The sequence below is a fragment of the Phallusia mammillata genome, chromosome 2 (assembly GCF_965637545.1).
Source record: "Phallusia mammillata chromosome 2, kaPhaMamm4.hap1.1, whole genome shotgun sequence".
In the NCBI taxonomy this organism is placed as follows: Eukaryota; Metazoa; Chordata; class Ascidiacea; order Phlebobranchia; family Ascidiidae; genus Phallusia; species Phallusia mammillata.
The window spans coordinates 32,609,171-32,627,061 of record NC_137253.1 but is presented as its reverse complement, the minus strand read 5'-3'; the positions used below and the strand labels follow the sequence as shown (position 1 = coordinate 32,627,061).

Sequence of the window (17,891 nt, the reverse complement as noted above, 5' to 3'; positions counted from 1 at the left end):
AACGTTACGCTTTCGTGTCGCTATGGTTTTGTGTACTTCTCAGTTTGTCTGTTCTGTCAAAACGGACTGTTTGGTTGAATGAAGAGATACGTAAAATAGTATTGTAACATTACTAAATGCCAGCAATTACTTTACATGATTTGGGACGCAGTTATCCAGAATTTGTGACAAATTTTGTTCGCGATTCTATTTGAGTGCAATTGTGTTGTAAAAAGCGTGTTCAAAACAGGTCTGCCTCACATCCACAAAATCATTTGGAACAAAATAACTTCTATCTCAGTACCATTCATGTACGAAAGCTTCGTACCAGCCTTTGCCTGACTTGTACGGTGGTGAATCCCCTGTATGGCGAACGCTGGTGACAAGACACGGAAGTTTATAGTTTCGCCCTCGGGCAAAAGATGAAATGATCTGCTGGAAAAACGATTGTCATTCAAACAATTTATCTTCATATCAGTTACATAATAGGAACACTATTCACAGACTTGAAAAGTAATTTAATGAAAAACATAACTTCCAGAGTACTTGTGTATATAGAATACATTATGCAGACGTTTCAACTATCACTGTTGTCTTCATCAGTGCAGGTTGTCAATCGAGCTGAAAAACACGGTATGATGATGGCAACAGTGATTGTTAAAACGCCTTCATGGTGTATTCTTTACACACACGTTCTCTGGTAGTTATGTTTATAATTAGGTTTAAAAGTACTTGCTTAGTTTTTACTTTGATTCAAATTAATTAAAACGCATTTCCTGTCCGACAAGGACCTACATGAAAAAGTGGCAAATGTATCATTTTATTTGTTTGGGGAAAGTGTGTTAACTAATTTAAAAGTTACCAACATCGCAATGTTATAATCATGAAGTCATTTTAAAAAAATAGAGTCTAATTATTTGATTCAATAATAATTTTACTCGAAAACGTATAACTAAAATAGCCGTGTAACAATCAAAACATTCGTCGAAATTTTTTTCTAGCTGCACGTGTTAAACCGAAGTATTTTGGTAAAAAAATCCCTACACCGAACAACATATAGGAAACAGCAGTGACCACTTTCTCCAAAACAACGTTCACGGGTGTTGTTAATTTTACGTGGTCGTTGTTACGTTGACCAACAGTTACTTAATCGCTGTTGATCATAACATTCCGTAGCGTTGCACGGGAAAACAAAGTTCCCCGTTTCAAACGAGTAATTTCCACATTACCTTACATATGATTTCAGGCCTAATTAAATCTACGTGGCGTGAAATAGTAATCAATGTCATTACTTCAGGGCGGGGTGACGGTATGTAAAAATACCGATGCCTTTGTGGCCGTCGGCGTAATGTTAATATCTGGTGGAGAAATTAACTGGTTTAGAACCGACTGCGGTTGCTTGTGGAAGGGAGCTAGTTGTTTTTCTCGGTATAAATGTCTAATTAAAGTACAGATTTTTGTGTTCCTGCTTTATGCCCAAGACATACTAGTTGGTTTGTCAATAAGTTGTTGTTCGTTGTTGTATAACACCCGGTAACAGCAGTTTATTTATGAGTAATGTTTGTTTTATATCTTACACAGACACCCAGCAGATGTCACAAAGACATGTGTAAATTGATATGCTTGGTTGTCTGTGTATGGTTTGTGACGTCACAAGCCCAAACCGATTGCGGAAATAAAGGTTCTTGGAGTCGAAGTTGCGGAAATTTGGACAAGTTTAATTGCGAGGCCAGGTGATGATGAAAGTATTTGAAGATTAAACAGATTTACTTTAAATATTACATAAAAGTTTACTTTAATTCAAAATAGCATTAAAGTTTGGAGTATATTTGTGTTAATAATATTTTCGATAATGTGTTAAAAATGTTGATGTAGTTTGCTGATACCTCATTGTGATGTAACACACTTTGCCTTTTGATTTAACACAGGGGGTGCTGTTATGACGAAACGGAGCCAAATCCTGGCAGAAAATGCGTGCGAGTCGGTCAGTATGTTTGTAATATGTTCTTAAAACATCAAAAATGTATGTAACGTGTTTTTGTACCTTTTTTCCACAGAGAAATCTCCCTCGTTCTCGTTTACAGCAACAGCTGGTCCAGGTAACTTAAAGTAAAACGGGGAAAATTATTTTCGCGCACTTCAATTGTTTTCCATGTTTTTCCAGGTCTCAGTTTTGGCGGGGAACCTGGTTACCCTGGCAACCAATTTAAGAGGGGTTGCTTTCCCTTCATTAGAAATATAAAGTGCGATAGAAGATTGAACGCGAAAACAGAGTAAGTCGAAATCTCACAGGCCAGCGCCTGAATGAAATAGTTTTTTTTTAATTTAAAAAAAAGTTCACCACCGACTGCTCCTGAAAGTTTGGTTTTCTTTTTGACCAATATCCTGTTGAAAATCTTTTGTTTGGGCGATAAATTAGTTTCACGAATAAGCCTGGATTTAAAACAATAAAGGAAATGAATTTAATGTGAATTGCACATGACACGAAAATACAAATACTGGCTTCATAAAAATGTTTCACAAATTATTTTTTACCCAAGGTCTGATTGCCTACGATGGGGATGCTGCTGGGATGAAGAAAAAAAGTTTTGCCACAAGTCTCTCTATAACAGTAAGCAATATCCAGTGTTTTTCTTGTGCAGGTAAAGTGATAAAACAATACTGCCTATAAAACTAACAGCAAAAACACCAAAACCAAGCTTCTGTTATTTAATAGGTAACCTTACAATCACCTTGTAGGACATAAACAGAGCAATGTAAATATCGAAATTTGTTAATTAGTTGTCAGATTGCGCAAGGATTGTCCACCAGGCTACATAAACCCACCAGGATGTGAATGTGAGTACAAATGAGTTGTTGTATTTTGTCTTAAAAATGTATTATTGTACTTAAGTTTTTGCGATTTCTATAGGTTTAGACTGGACTATCCAAACGCTGTAAAAAGGGCTGGCTAACTTTTTGCGCTACATACCGGTTTGGCTTAGGGTTTTATTGCAGACCAGACTTTGTTTCAAAAACAAGAAATGCTCGTAATCAATGACAAATCGTTATCTATAGAAACCCAGATTAGTAAAAGAATATGTGAAATGTACATAATGCGTTGCTTCTGGATTGGCAAGTAATTTTACCACATACCATTGCAACCCCAACATGCCAATGTATTCCGATCACTGTGATACAATAATCCTGTTTAACAAGCTAACGTTTGACGTTTGTCATTGCTAACATTTGTCATCCCATTGACAGTGGCAAAATGCAGGCATTCCCCGTGTTTAAACGGGGCTGTATGCAAAGACACTGCTACAGGATACGAATGTGAATGCGCCCCGGGTTACCACAGAGAAAATTGCGGGATACGCCGTAAGTACCTTTCGCCCTTCTTCTACCCTTTAAAATATTACTATTGAACTTTTACGTTTGATTCATGTTACATAATGTTGCATTTAGTTATCCACGAGTCTGCTGAGTGTACGTTAGCTCACTATAATTGCACCGATGACCACTGTGAACAACATTGATCAATTGTATTTGCTGTTAGTGTTGATTTTGTGTGTAGCACATGTACAAGTCCATTTATATTAAATATCGTTGGAACGTTTGTGCACATTGTGTGTTTGGTTATTTAGAGACCAAGTCAATTTAACTGATATCTGATAGCTAAATATTTCTCTTTCAGAATGCCCGAGCCCTGGTAAAGCACACCTGACAGTCTACCCTGATAAAGATACTTGGTACGACGACGGAGATGTGACCACGTTTGTTTGTGATCCCTACCATCGAATGTTTGGATCGGCGCAGCGAGTTTGTGAAAAAGGACACTGGAACCCTGTAGCTTCTCCAGCGTGTGTGTCATTGCGTAAGTGAGACACTTAATTTCCCCTTTAAATTTCAGACTGGACTACTACTTTAGAAATATATATCCTGCAAAAGACTGTTATTTTTTTCTCTTTTTCTCTATCATGGTTGAAATTTGTGTTATTTTTTTGTAATAAACAGAAACAAAAAACTGTCTCTAAAGTTCGTTCATGTTTCACTATGTCTTTCATTTTAGCTTTTTCAGTTAAACAGCACATTATGCAATGACAATAGAGACTTAAAACATACACTAAAGTATTTTATCAAATAATCTTTCTGTAGCTTGTCCGAACCTTCGGCCAGTCAGCGATGGAGGCTTCGCGCCGATTGACTTTCAGTACTTACTTGGCGAAGTTGTTAACTATTTCTGTAACGGTGGTTTCGCGTTGTCCGGAAGCAGCACTTCTATCAAGTGTATAGATCCTGGTCCTCCGTCTCTGATGGGAGTCTGGGAACCTCCGGAGCCAGCAGGATGCACCCTCATCAGTAGGTTACATCTCTCTCTCTCTCTCTCTCTCTCTCTCTCTTTCATTAATTGGATAACTTTTATAAGACACATTTTGTTTTCCTAACTTTAACTCACTAATGTTTTCATTATTATAACAAACCCGGGGTTTTTGCTTTCTTACACTATAAGTTATGTTATCCAACGCAAAAGGTTTTGAACTTTTTCGTGCACCAAATCCATTATTTTACTCACCGTTACAGTGGGAATTTTGCACTGCAAGGACTTTTGGTTTTAAAGATGTTTTCACCAGTATATTTTATACCCAAGTTAACCATCTTTCAAAAAGTTTGATAAAACACGGATCTCTCTGTTCCCGTAACATTAAACCTCACTCATGTTTTGCTGATAACAAACCCAGGGGTATTTTTTTCTATAGATCCGTTATCTAACGTAAAATGTCTGGAAACTTTTCGTGTGCCAAATCCATTACTTTACTCGCAATAACAGGGGTGTTTTGGCAATTTTCGTATTTAGAGATTGTTTTCTACAGTACTTAACCAAAGTTAAACGCCCCAAACCCAAACATATCAAAGCTTTTGCCAACCCCTACAGTTACCTTTAACAATCTTTTTTTAATCTTAAGGTTCGAAGATGATCCAATTAAATAAATAGGGACGCGAAGGTTCGAAAACTTTTGTTTGATTTTGTCGTAAAAACAGATGGATAACTGCTTTTAAGTGTTGAACTCTTTTCCTCTTTACTCGTTTAATGTCTTAACATGCTATTCAAACAACAGGTCCCACTAACACGGCATGTCTGAGTTTTCCGTGTCTCAACGGAGGAACTTGTCTCCACAAACCAGCGCCACCTTTCTTCGAGTGCGTTTGCACCCCAATTGCCACAGGACCAACATGTAGCATACGTAAGTTCCTAATGTTATACGATGCCTATGTTTGTTTGCAGTTTTGTCCGAGCTAAACGAAGGCTGCTGTGCAGGAAAGTGTTACTCAACCCCAAGTCCGCTAACATAACGGGTCTTTCAAGATTTCGATTACATTACATTTACACAAAGTTTGTGAATTGGTAGGCTTAGGGTTGACCAAAATCATATGGGGCCTAAAAAGGTTAAGAATCACTTTTCTGGGGGTGGAATTTGGCCCCTCAGGAACACGAATAACAAACAAACACATTACTCGAACATAAAATGACAAACCCCGTTAAGACTCGTTTAGAACTTTTAAACAACTGCAATATGCCTAATCCCAAGATTTGTCAAGTACTCCGCTGCATGACCTGTTTGTATTTTCAGCACCATAACCGAAGATCGCTAAAGTCATCAAGCTGTTGACGAATCATCCTTGCAAACTGTTTTCCTCATACTTTTTGTAAGCTGGCTGTTAACACACCTTTGTACACAAATGTATTTAAGTATCGATTTTATGTGTTGTAAATAAATACGCACTTATTAGTCAAGTTTGTTTCTTCTCTGCATTTATTCTTAGAGGCTTGAAACAGTTTCAACCCATTAAGCCAGGGGTCGGCAGCCTTTTAAGCGACGCGCGCCAATTTATTTATTATTTCCACGAGGTAATGACTTCGCGTGCAAACATTTTTTGTGGGTAATAGTGGTTTGTGTCAGCTAATATCAATAGCAAACAGAAAGCAGACAGATTTGTGCATCTTAACTGGGTTTTAAGACTACTAAAAACAAGCAACGTATAAACAGGTTAAATTATATTGACGAGTACTTGATTTTTGGCCTAAACACGCAAATTGTTTGGCGTGTCATGAAACATCACCTCCAGTGCCAATATATGCACGAGTGCCAGGGGTTGCCGGCCTCTGCATTAAACGAATACACGATTTTACCGCACTAGTGTTTATTTCCACTAACCACTTTGTAGCCTTTCTCCTATTAACAGCTGTCGTTACAAACCGGTCTTGTCTTCCTTGCCAATTATGGTTAAATGAAATTGAATCCATAAATTGCCCCTAGCAAAACAAAACACATTGTAGCCCAATTTATCGCATTTTTGTAACGATTTCAGAATATATGAAGCTTTATTTGTTTCCACAAACATATAGTCTTTGGCTTAATGTTCAATGCAAATGACAGATATATCTTCATATTGATTGAATTTGGTGTAAATTGGCCGTAAAAAATGTCGTGTTATCGGTGTTCCTGTGAGCCTGGTGCGAATCTTGTTATCATCCGCATGCCCCGAAGCAAAAGCAAAGTTAAACAGAACAGGGCTGCAAAATTTTCTCGTGTCAAAATTGCTGTTTAATATTACGTGGCTCATGCTTTATTGCTCGCACAGATGATTGCAAGTGTAGCCTACAGAATTGTTTGTGTAAAGTTTGGGTTGAAATGTAGCAACAACGTAAAACAAACAAGTTTTTGTTTTTAAAGAACGTTATTTATGTTTTATTTCTAGCTTCTTGATAATTACGCAACCCTGGAAAAACGCTTTTGGTGCAGTTTTTATCAGTTTATATAGCAGTTTGTTTCATTTTGGGAATATTTTGCAATTAGACCAGCGTTTTTCGAAGCAGTTTGAACCACAGCTAATAGAAAAATGTCACGAAACGCCGAAAACAGACAGAAGCGGTTTGTAGCTCAAACCTTCACCTTTACTGTTTTCGCGAGCTTAATAACTTTGTCGCACCAACAGCAGCCTGGAACTTGTTTTGTTTCGTTGAACTCTAGAAAACCATGCAGATTTCCAGCTGCTACCAGACGACAATGCGAATTCAGGTAGATTTTTGCGAAGTTTTGGTAAGTTTGTTCGACAAATAGGCTACTCGAGTGTAAGCCTCATGCTGTCATGTTTAGATATTAATGTAAATTATATACACATGTTAAAGATATGCTAATGAAACGCATTTTCTATTAAAGTACAGTGCGGTTGAAAACAGCGGCTTGACATTAAAAGCATAAATAAAGCCGCCCCCAATTATGAGCAGCACTAACCGTAAAAAACGATATTAGGCTATGGCTTACAATCGAATAAATACGGTAAGTTAATCAAAAATATAGCTTTTGAAGTACAAACTTTGTGTCTTGTAGGAACTGCTGTTATGATCGTTTCCCAAGGTTTTCACAGATTCGTTGCTTTCAAAGGGGTAAGTTAATCATGTAGCCCAGTAGTTCTCAAACTGTGCGTCGCGACGCCCTGGTGCGTCGTTTCAATTTTCTAAGGGCGTCGCAGAATAGTTCCGTTACGTAGCTTTTTGTTGTTGTATCAATAAACACAACTTTAATAATAAGTTTCCTCATAAACGTTTATTTGCTGGGGCGTCGCAAATCCAAAAAACTTTTCCAGAGGCGTCGCAATAAAAAAAGTGCTTGAACCACTGATGTAGCCTAAACAAACAATCTAGTCAAATACCGATCTGTTATCTTTTATGCTTTCAGTGCCAACTATGCAGTTTGTGTTCCATCCAACGGTTAACAGCAACCTTCGAGGTAAGAAGTATTTTTAAACTACACCTGTTTAACGACAAACGAAACATTAAAGTCTTAAGTGAACGATCGCAGCAAAAATCTTGCAAAAAAATGAAAATTTAATATGATTTCTACGTTTATTTTGTCAATTTCCCGCCAACGATCTCTTAAAGAAAAAATAAAACAGCATTTTAAGCTGACAACTAAAATTCGGAGTTTTTTATCACAACAATAAAAGTATAGATTTGCAGCATTTGGATAAATTCGTTTTGTGTTTCAGGTCTTCCTTTCGGTTCGGGGGAGAACCTAACTACCCGGGAAGTTTGGTTCACAGAGAAGCTTGCAACGGAGCAACCGAGCGAAAGCAATGTGGACCGACATTTCCGTTGCCAGACAAGTAAACAAAATTACTTTTATGTTTGGCTAAAATATATTACCGTATTTACTCGATTGTAAGCCGCGGCTTATATTATTTTTACTTTCTGTTTGTGCAGTTTACATTTTAATTATATACCGATATTATTTCTTTGCTCCAACTTTTAAATTTATTTGGGGTTCAAAACTTGTATGCATGTAAAGAATATACGTCGATATACGTTCTGTTGGGTACAGTTGTAAACGTAACTAACAGATATGGGCAAATAGTTATATACACAATGTAACAACAGAAAGATGTATTATGAAATAATAGTATCTAAAATTTCAGCATGATAGGCATTTCATTGCTAATTATGTTTTGTCTTTCCCAAAGTAATAAAATCAAACCAGAGTGAATTAAAAATGTGCATTCAAAATTCAAAGAAATATTTATGTGAACAAAAAATAAACAAAATGCAACCTTGTTTTGTCGAATGAGGGTTAAAATTGGGTTAACATGCAGCAAAAAGTATATAATTTGCATGACATAAATGCTGGATTACAAGGGGCATAATTAATTTTGTTAAAAACCTTTTTATTGATTAATTGTGATTAGCCTGTTTTAAATGTATCTTTCTTGTATCTTACATTTTGTTTGTTACGTTTAAATTTGTTACATGAGTTGAGTTTAATTTCTCCTGGTGAAAAAACACATAACACAGTTGCACTGAACAATCGCCTAGTCGAAAATAGCTGTGCAACGTTATGGAGTGCAAAATAGTGGATGGCATAACTGGCAGATAAGACTAAACACACTGCAGCTACACCGTAAATTTCTGCATAGTTGTGTAACATCAATTTCGTGTGTAATATTTATCTTCTGTGTTTTTAATCCAGATCAACATGTGACAGATGGAGGTGTTGCTGGGATGCCGAAACTAGAAAGTGTTACCAATCCAAGTATAATGGTGAGTTGTTGTCTAACATTTAACGAGAAGCATTTGGGTGCAGCAAACTTTACTTATCACTCTGCTTTCAGTTATTCGCTTGAGGACACAATGCCCTCCAGGTTACATCAATCCACCTAAATGTGAAGGTGAGACCTATGAAGGAAAATATATTTATGAAATGTACCATGACATAAATATCATGATTTAAATCATACAACTATTTAAAGCCAAATTGTGTATCACAAACAATTCTGATTCAGTATTTTTTTGCAATCAATAAGACTATTTTCTGCAATCAATGAAATTAATTATATGCTACAGTTTGGGGTTCAGTAGACAATAAAACAGAATTTCCAATTAAATTAAAAATGACAACTTTAAGAATGGATGGATCAAAACCATCAACATCAAAAACCATTTAACTGACGATCACTGTTTGCCTCTTTAACTATAATACAGTCTAATTAAATTGGATCCATAGTATAAGCATGTTAGATGTATGAATGTTGAAAGTGTTTTTTTTTAATCTCCTATGTGCTCCTAATTTTAGTTAGAATGTTGCACTGGGGTGCCTAAAGGTCCAGGTTAACAGTGTTACAATATTTACATAAAGGTCCAGGTTAACAGCGTTACAACATGTTTCATGTCTTGATCATTACAGATGTTGATGAGTGTGCATCAAACCCCTGTTTCAATGGGGGAAGTTGCAATAATGGAATCAACAGTTTTACTTGCACGTGTCCTGCTGGAACTGTGGGTCCGCTGTGTTACAGAGGTAGGCAGAATGTATTTTATGGTAAACAGCAATTTCTGATACAAACTCTTCATTATGTCACTGGGATTAACAAACCTTTAATATGGGTCCCCTTCAATGAACCCCTTCAATGAAATGTTATACATGTTAGGTCAAGAAAGAGTGCTTCAAATTTTGTCAGATATCTAAAATGGAAGTTTATTAGAAAGCCACTTTTCCAGTTTTATTCTTTTTGACAGAGCAATGCCTCCATCATTGGTGCTGCCAATCTGATTCATAGGCAATTCAATCATTTTTTACATGATTTTTTTGACTGATCCGAGATTTAGTTTAACTTTTTGACATAAAGTAACAAACTAGTCCTTTTTTTTGGGTAACTACTTTTGAACTTTTTTTGCACAGAATGCGGTCCACCACCCCCAATCACATTCGGCAGTTTTGAACCAATCCAAGCAACTTACCAACCACCCATCAGCATCACATACAAATGTGACAGCAGTTATTCTCTATCAGGCGACGCAACAAATGAATGTCAGCCCGGTGGAACATGGTCGCAAACAATAGCTCCATCTTGTCGCTTCAACAGTAAGATTTGTAACAATTATATATAATTGTTATAATTCTGAATTTGTGGCTGCCCAAATACAAACAAGCGTTGGCAGCAAATACCTAATTTTGCTGTAGCAATTTTTTATTTACAAGTACAAAATACATAAATCTAAAGTGTCATCCACTTAGTGTTTAGACCTGTGGTTCCCCACCTTTCCTGGACCATGGCCCCCTTAAAGTAACATTTTGGCCTTGTGGCCCCCTTCAAGTTACCTTGCAGGACCTGTGGCCCCCTTAAAATGTAGATAGTAATCTCGCGTTGGAATGCGGTATTAATTTTGGCCTTAAACAGGTCTAATAGAGTAAATGAGCATGATTACCTCACTATAAACAAATAGTATGTGAAATTGTCGATTAAATTCGGGAATAAAGTTAAAGTGAAAATGACTTTTAGTGGGTGTTTCTTGTGAATATATGCCCATGGCCCCCCGGAACACAACTCGTGGCTGGTTTAGTCATTAATTTCTTTCAAATTCTGTTGGTTCAAGCAGCATCGAATTATCTGCACTAGGGAAGAAGGCATTTACTGCATGTTTAACTAGTATTTTTTTGTACTGTAGTCCTTGCCTTCTTCTTGGTCTCTTGTCATGGGGTCGTCCATGTCAGGGCTTCCCAAACTTTTTTGATCGCGACCCCTTTTAATCTATTTAAATTTTCCGCGACCCTTCACGGATAATATGATAAAGATAAACAATGCAAAAAATACGTTTGTTGTATTTATTGAAACGCCTAATTCGAGCGAAAAATAAAACAACCTACTGGTACTCGGAGTCTCGTACTTTACACGTCCAAACACCGATACCTTTTAGCCTTTAGTTTCTGTCACATTTGTTTTGCAAATAGGCACTTGTCACAATTTCTTCGTATGGTTTGGACGTTTGCTGTGCATCGAGAACATACGCACGTTTGTAAAGAACGATTTGCCGAATCAGCAATTTTAACAACGATTTTTTAGTAGGGTTTAAGTAATTTGTTAGGGCGGAAAATAAAAGCAGAAGCAAATCATGTATCGTTGACGCCTAAACTGAGGTCACCTTGGACCAAGTTTAGGCCGTTGCAGTGCTTTGCAAACGGATATTAAACACTGCTTGAAAATCGTAAATTTATTACCTATTTTTATTAGAGAAAGTTATTGCGCCAAACAATACTTAAACGTTAGTCTATAACAGAGATGGCGAACCACTGACCCGCGGGTCACAAAGTGACCCACCAAATGAGTTCCAGTGACCCACTTGTAGTTTCAAAAATTTGTACTGATTGCTATAGGCAGGGTTACCAGATTTCCTAAGATTAAAAAGCAACACAACAGTTAAATTTTGCCAGATTGATCATTGTTTTAAAATACAGATTGTTGAGTCAATTGAGAGGCAACAGACATGTTTATTTAACAGACAACTTGAAACGATTTGTTGTAACTTTGTTGACGCTGTTCGGTTCCACATATTCATGCGAATCCTTGTTTTCACACATGAATTTCATAAAATTAAGGTCCAGGAATAGTCTTAGCTCAGATATGACTGCTGCGTGTATTAAACTGAAAACTACCTAGGATTGCAAGACTTGCAGAGAAGATGCAGCAACAAGCTTCTCAGCATTGACATTGACATACAATAAAATATGTGACCCACTTTGTTTTCTTTCCGAATTCTGATCTCATGTTTGACCCACTCAATAAAAAGGTTCGCCATCCCTGGTCTATAACTATATATGTCATGTTTATGTTGCATTAAAATGCCCGTGTATTTCAAAACAATTGCAATTATTGCGTTTCAACCGATGTCTGTCAAATCAATGTCGTCACTATAAGCGCCTTTGCGCTTAGCTGGAAACGTTTTAAAACCGATGGAACTTGAACAAAGATGAAATTGTGACGTTATACAAAGGTCAAGGGCGGGGGTGTGCGGCACCCCACACCCTCGTACTTTGCGCCAGTGTATGGAGTACTTTCTGCAAAATTAATACAGGTCTCTGCGACCCCTCAAGTTTGTTAAGCGACCCCTTCCGGGGTCGCGACCCCCAGTTTGGGAAGCCCTGGTCCATGTAGTCACAAATGTTCAAAAGTTTTTGAGATTATGTGTCTGTAATAAAAACAGAAGAAAATGTAAAGTTCAAATTTCAATCTTGCAGGATGCGGTGCTCCTCCTTCATTGGAGTTTGGTTCTTTTACTCCCAACGCAGCAGATTATATTCCTGGTACAAGAATCACATATTCCTGTCCTAGTAACTATGACTTGTTTGGAAATCCTCGTAACCAATGTTCACTTTCTGGTGAATGAAGCGAATCAACAGCACCACAGTGCTTACTGAAAGGTAAATTGTTTCTGCAATGTTAAGGCAATATGCATGCATGTGTGTTGTGTTTATCTGGGTTTTTGATATTAGGTTTTACTAGTTTTTTATGTTTCTTTGTAACTTACTAATTAATTGTGCAAAACAATACAGCCGTGAACAGAATATGTTAGTTATTGTTTTGCAATGTTGTTTGACTTGTTTCATTTTCAGTTTTATATTTTAAGTATACAGTGCATCTATTCATTACATTTTATTGTGGTTTTTGCTTAATAAATTGATGTTGCACGATTTTTCCACACGTAGCACAAAAAAATGACTTGCAATAGTAAAATAACAAACTTGCATGTTAATATGCTGCTTTGTAACAATTAATAGCAGATATTAATGACTTTAAAGTACATTATGCATTGTTTATTAATTTGCAGAATGCCCTGAACCCATCACAATATCTGCTGGAAGTTTTTCACCTGTTCTAGGCAGTTATGTCCCTGGGTCTGTGATAACTTACACTTGCACCTCAGAGTTTGACCTGCTTGGATTGGCAACAATAACTTGCCAGGATGACAAAACATGGGATCCACCCAACACACAAATATGTCAGCTTGTTGGTAAGAAAACGTTTAGTACATAATCACAACCAGGGGCAATTTTTCCACTTGTTATGGGTCCCCTTCTATGAAGGGGACACATATTGTTTTTGTCCGTATCTTTTTTTCTTTTTTCTGTCTAACACTGGTTTGTTAAACGTGTTTGGTCAAGAAAGAGTGCTTTAAATTTATTCAAATTTGCACAGATGTTAGTTATTGTTCCAAATTTGATCCTCCTGAAGTTCGACCCCAAACGACCCAGTGGTTCACCCACAGCCCCCCCCCCCCCCAAAAAAAATTTAAAAACGGCTGTACTGACTAAAGTACATAATCTGAGAGTTTGGTTTGTTGGTTGGTGCAATGTAAGGTCTTCTAAAAAAATTTGTAACTTTTTATTGGAGTCACCCATTTTACCCCTTAAACCCCCAAATAATAAGTTTTAGGCCAAAAATACAAGCCCTAATGTGCTGAAATGTTAAACAATTGTTTGCAGTAGGTTATTCGTTCAGTACTTAAAATTTTGCCTTAATCGGCCAAATAGTTACTTTTACAGCCCATAATATGTGTACACTGTCAGTCAGATAGAAGTGTCAACTCTCAAGGGAGTAATTCACTTGTTCACGATTAAGGCGGGTGAATGCAGCGGGATTTCTCAGCTAGACGTCCGGACAGACGTTTTACGAGACAGTCGTTTCGGTGATGAGAAATCAGCTGTTTTTGCGCAGCTATGCTATGTCGTTTAATTAAGTATCAAGCACATTTTCAGTTGTGGAAAATTGTGTTAAAAACTGACCTTGAACAACAATATCAAGGTCAAAGCATGAGATTAAACTAAAAGTATTTTTCCCGTTCTTATGTACTGTTTTTTTGTAATTATATGACAATAATGATGCAAAAAGAATACGGACAAAACTTTTAAAGCTGGGTTATTGCTAAAGTTGGTTAAGTTTTTTCTTAAGAATCTAAAAATAACCAGGACGTTAAATCCGCACAAACGCGCGTGTGGGGACCCATCTGTTTTTGCTTGCAAAAACAATCATATATGTAGATCAAATGATGTGTATAGTAAATTGGTAAATATCGCATAGAATATATAAATTGGAAATATATCAGAAAGCCACCTTTCTAGTTGTAAAAGTGAAATTGTTTGCAGGTAAATACGAAAAGTATACTTTTATTCAGGTCAAATTTGTGTGGTAAAGAATAGGGATGGGCCAAACCCGTACATGTTCTGTTTATTTGAGCACGCTTGGTGCATTGTCCTATCACGGACATTCCCAATTCCACACTAGTTTTATAGCTTTTCCGTTGCCCCTTCGTCACCAGCGGTGTATTAAGCTGTACAGACCCCATAAGTACACATTTTCTACAATCCAACGCATTTGAAACAACAGTCATTTTTGTTGGATACCCTTTCGAACACTAGTTTCGTATCTTAGCAGGGCATGAATATGCAAGTTTAATGCTCGGGTCAGTTTGTGCAAATGCTCGGCCGAGCACTAAGCTTTAAAAACAGCGATGATTGGTACCAAGTACTCGGGTTCTGGCTCAAGTCGGCTCATCCCTAGTAAAGAAACTTGTTGGTAAATTCTTGTCTTTAAAATCTGTCAATGGGAAAATATGGAAACATGTTTCCAACGTGGAAACTATGCTGATCCCCAGTCTGCTAAAATCACATTTAATCACTACTGCTCTGTTTATTCAGTCATGGTTGCCCTCAAACAAACTAATTATTGAATCATTTCATTTTACAGTTTGCAATGCGCCACCATCCATTGCAGATGGAAGCTACAACCCACTTCAGGCAATGTATCAACCTGGAGAGTTTGTCACATATGCGTGCACAGACTCAACAACACACACACTGATTGGTGTAGGAATAGTCACTGATCGAACATGGACACAGATGCCATTTTGTAAAAGACTAAGTAAGGTTTTGTGTTCAGTGTCAGTTATAAGCTAGAAGAGTAACATAGGCAGCTCTCAATCAGTTTTAATTACATTTTTTTGTGACAATGATTAAAATTCTCTATAGGCATGTTTTGGGTGTATTGTAACCTGGTGATTTTAATTTGGTTTAAGCAATTGTATGTATTTGATGCATTAGTGATCAAGTTTTTTAGAAAAAGCCAAGATTAGATCCCACAAGCTTGCAAAATTAAACTGGTTGTTTAAAAGTCTGCTTTGATAGGCTTTCACCTTCTGCAGAATCATAAAAATACTGTTTAAATTATCGGAGGTTCTGTAGATGTTGTACTGCATACTCCAAGATTTGAAGCACTGCTACTATAGAACTTTGTATATATTTCAGCATGCAACGAGCCACCGCCGATAGCTAATGGCAATTTTGGTCCAGTTATTGGTGATTACATTCCTAGCACCACTGTAACATACTCTTGCAGTGGAATATATCGAGTTAAGGGAAACCCAACAATAACTTCATGGAGTCAAGTACCTTCCTGTGTGCCAATTGGTAAAACTTACTTTTTAAAGTTTGAATGCAATTTCTATCTTATATTCAAGAGTAATGTTGTAAAGTTCCGAGCTGTGTTACAAAGCAAATTTACATTAAAACAAACCAATAATTATGTGTTGCAAGTTTACAGGAACAACCTGCTGTTAACAAGCAAGACATATAGATAAAACAGGAAACAAATAGAACTAAAACCATAAAAAAACAAAATCAAGCAAACTTTGCCACAAAAAACATATGGAAGTTTTTGACATTATTTTCTTCAGATTGTGGCCCTCCCCAAGGTATTGAACTTAGAACGTACACACCAGCCCTGGAATCATACCCTCCTTTTACTACAGTAACTTACTCATGTTGTAACGGTATAATAATCTCCCTTCCAATTGGTGGTACTGCAGTATTTACATGTCAAGAAGATGGCACATGGTCACCACAAGATTTGCCATCATGCAACCCCACAGGTCAGAATGGTTTGTGTTATAATCAGTGGTGGGATTCAAATTTTTTGTCAGTCGGTTCTATCACAAAAGTCATATTTTTCAACCAGTTCTGTTACAAAAAGTCCATTGACAGTAACTGGTAAAGCTAACCGGTTCGCTGATCTCATAAAATTCCATGAGACGGATCTATAGAACTGGTGTGAACCGGCTGAATCCCACCACTGGTTATAATGTCAGGCGTAAGATTTCACCTCTGATGACAAATGTATTTTGCTTTCCATAGTTCGCTCTTATATTCAGACTTGAGTCGAGAGTTTATTTCCCTTGATAAAAGACAACATAATAGCACAATTGCACAAATATGAGACCCATCTCTCTAGTTTTAATGTTGGCTTTATGATATTGTGGGTAATCCGAACCTTTTTGCAGTTTGCCCACCACCGCCTTCAGTGATTCAGGGTGCAGTACAATCAACTGATCAGCAGCTTTTCCACCTTGTCAACGAAGTGATCACATACGAGTGTAACAATGGTCCGAAGCCTGGTCAAGTGGAATCAAACACTTGTGGCGCTGATGGGCTATGGACAAATACATTCCCTGATATTTGTGTTGAGCTATGAAATGTATTTTGCATTTCTATTATTTTTCTAATGTTCAGCCAGGCCAAACTGACATTTGTTTATCATAAACTAGACACTGATTTCAATAACAATTAACACCACACCTTTGATACTGGATATCTTTGGTTCTAATGCCAGAGCTTTTTATAATATGTTTTATAGTACTTTTATAGTGCTATTAACTTTATGGCTTGAAATGTTTTCAAGTTATGTGAAAGACGTAATATTAATATTCAGTTAACCTTCATATAGAAATATTTACCGGAAATTTGCATGTTAAGTTGGTTTTGAACTAGCACTTATCTTGACAAACATAAAACCTTCCACTACATTATACTGTTCTCGTGTTAAAGGCCATTTAGAGGTGAACGCGACATTTCAGCTAAAATTACCCGTTACTCGTCGTGCCTTGGTTTAGTTTCGCATCTCACACATTCCACTACATTTTCTACTTGCTAACCTTACTTTTTTGCTTACATTGGAAGTTGGAAAGGTGTATTTGTGTTTTATGGTTTTCAGCTGACGATGTTTGTTCGTAACCTCGTGTTAATGGCAGCGTTACTTTATTATCGCGCTTTGCCGTTCTGCGCACTGTATTATCGAAACTTGATGTTCGCCGCTCTTTCTCTCGCTTTCTCCACCGACCTGGATACTTTGCTCTCCCCTCATAGTATCCATGGAAACCACGACCAAACCCGCACTATGCAATAAATCACGTGGAGTTGCATTGGATTGTTACATAACAGAGGGTGACGAGTTAGACAGGCAACGTCACATACATTTAGAAAAACAGGTTCAGAAACTTAACGCTTTCGTGTCACTATGGTTTTGTGTACTTCTCAGTTCGTCTGTTTTGTCACAACACTATTTGGTTGAATGAAGAGATACGTAAAATAGTATTGTAACATTACTAAATGCCAGCAACTACTTTACATGATGTGGGACCGGATTTGTGACAATTTTGTCCGCAATTCTATTTGAGTTGTGCAATTGTTTTGTAAAAAGCCCATTCAAAACAGGTCTTCCCCACATCCACAAAATCATTAGGTGCAAAACAACTTCTATCCCAGTACCATTCA

At 37.1% G+C, this 17,891-nt stretch overlaps 1 protein-coding gene and 1 pseudogene across 2 annotated transcripts; both read left to right on the top strand.

Annotated features, from left to right (window-relative positions):
• Positions 1–1,564: 1,564 nt before the first annotated feature.
• LOC145215664 (complement decay-accelerating factor, GPI-anchored-like) lies at positions 1,565–5,750 on the top strand. Its single transcript, XM_080084408.1, has 11 exons — positions 1,565–1,712; positions 1,908–1,963; positions 2,037–2,078; positions 2,144–2,252; positions 2,520–2,590; positions 2,761–2,817; positions 3,226–3,339; positions 3,656–3,835; positions 4,117–4,320; positions 5,079–5,204; positions 5,592–5,750. Exons 1-11 carry the CDS (start codon positions 1,585–1,587, stop codon positions 5,597–5,599), a joined length of 1,095 nt encoding a protein of 364 aa, XP_079940534.1. The 5' UTR covers positions 1,565–1,584; the 3' UTR covers positions 5,600–5,750.
• Positions 5,751–6,713: 963 nt separating this feature from the next.
• LOC145215667 (C4b-binding protein-like) lies at positions 6,714–17,539 on the top strand (annotated as a pseudogene). Its single transcript, XR_013857341.1, has 14 exons — positions 6,714–7,040; positions 7,353–7,408; positions 7,701–7,758; positions 8,011–8,127; positions 8,985–9,055; positions 9,127–9,183; positions 9,699–9,812; positions 10,194–10,376; positions 12,528–12,710; positions 13,118–13,300; positions 15,034–15,207; positions 15,591–15,752; positions 16,019–16,213; positions 16,622–17,539. The product of XR_013857341.1 is annotated as a C4b-binding protein-like (transcript).
• The last annotated feature ends 352 nt before the right edge of the window (positions 17,540–17,891 follow it).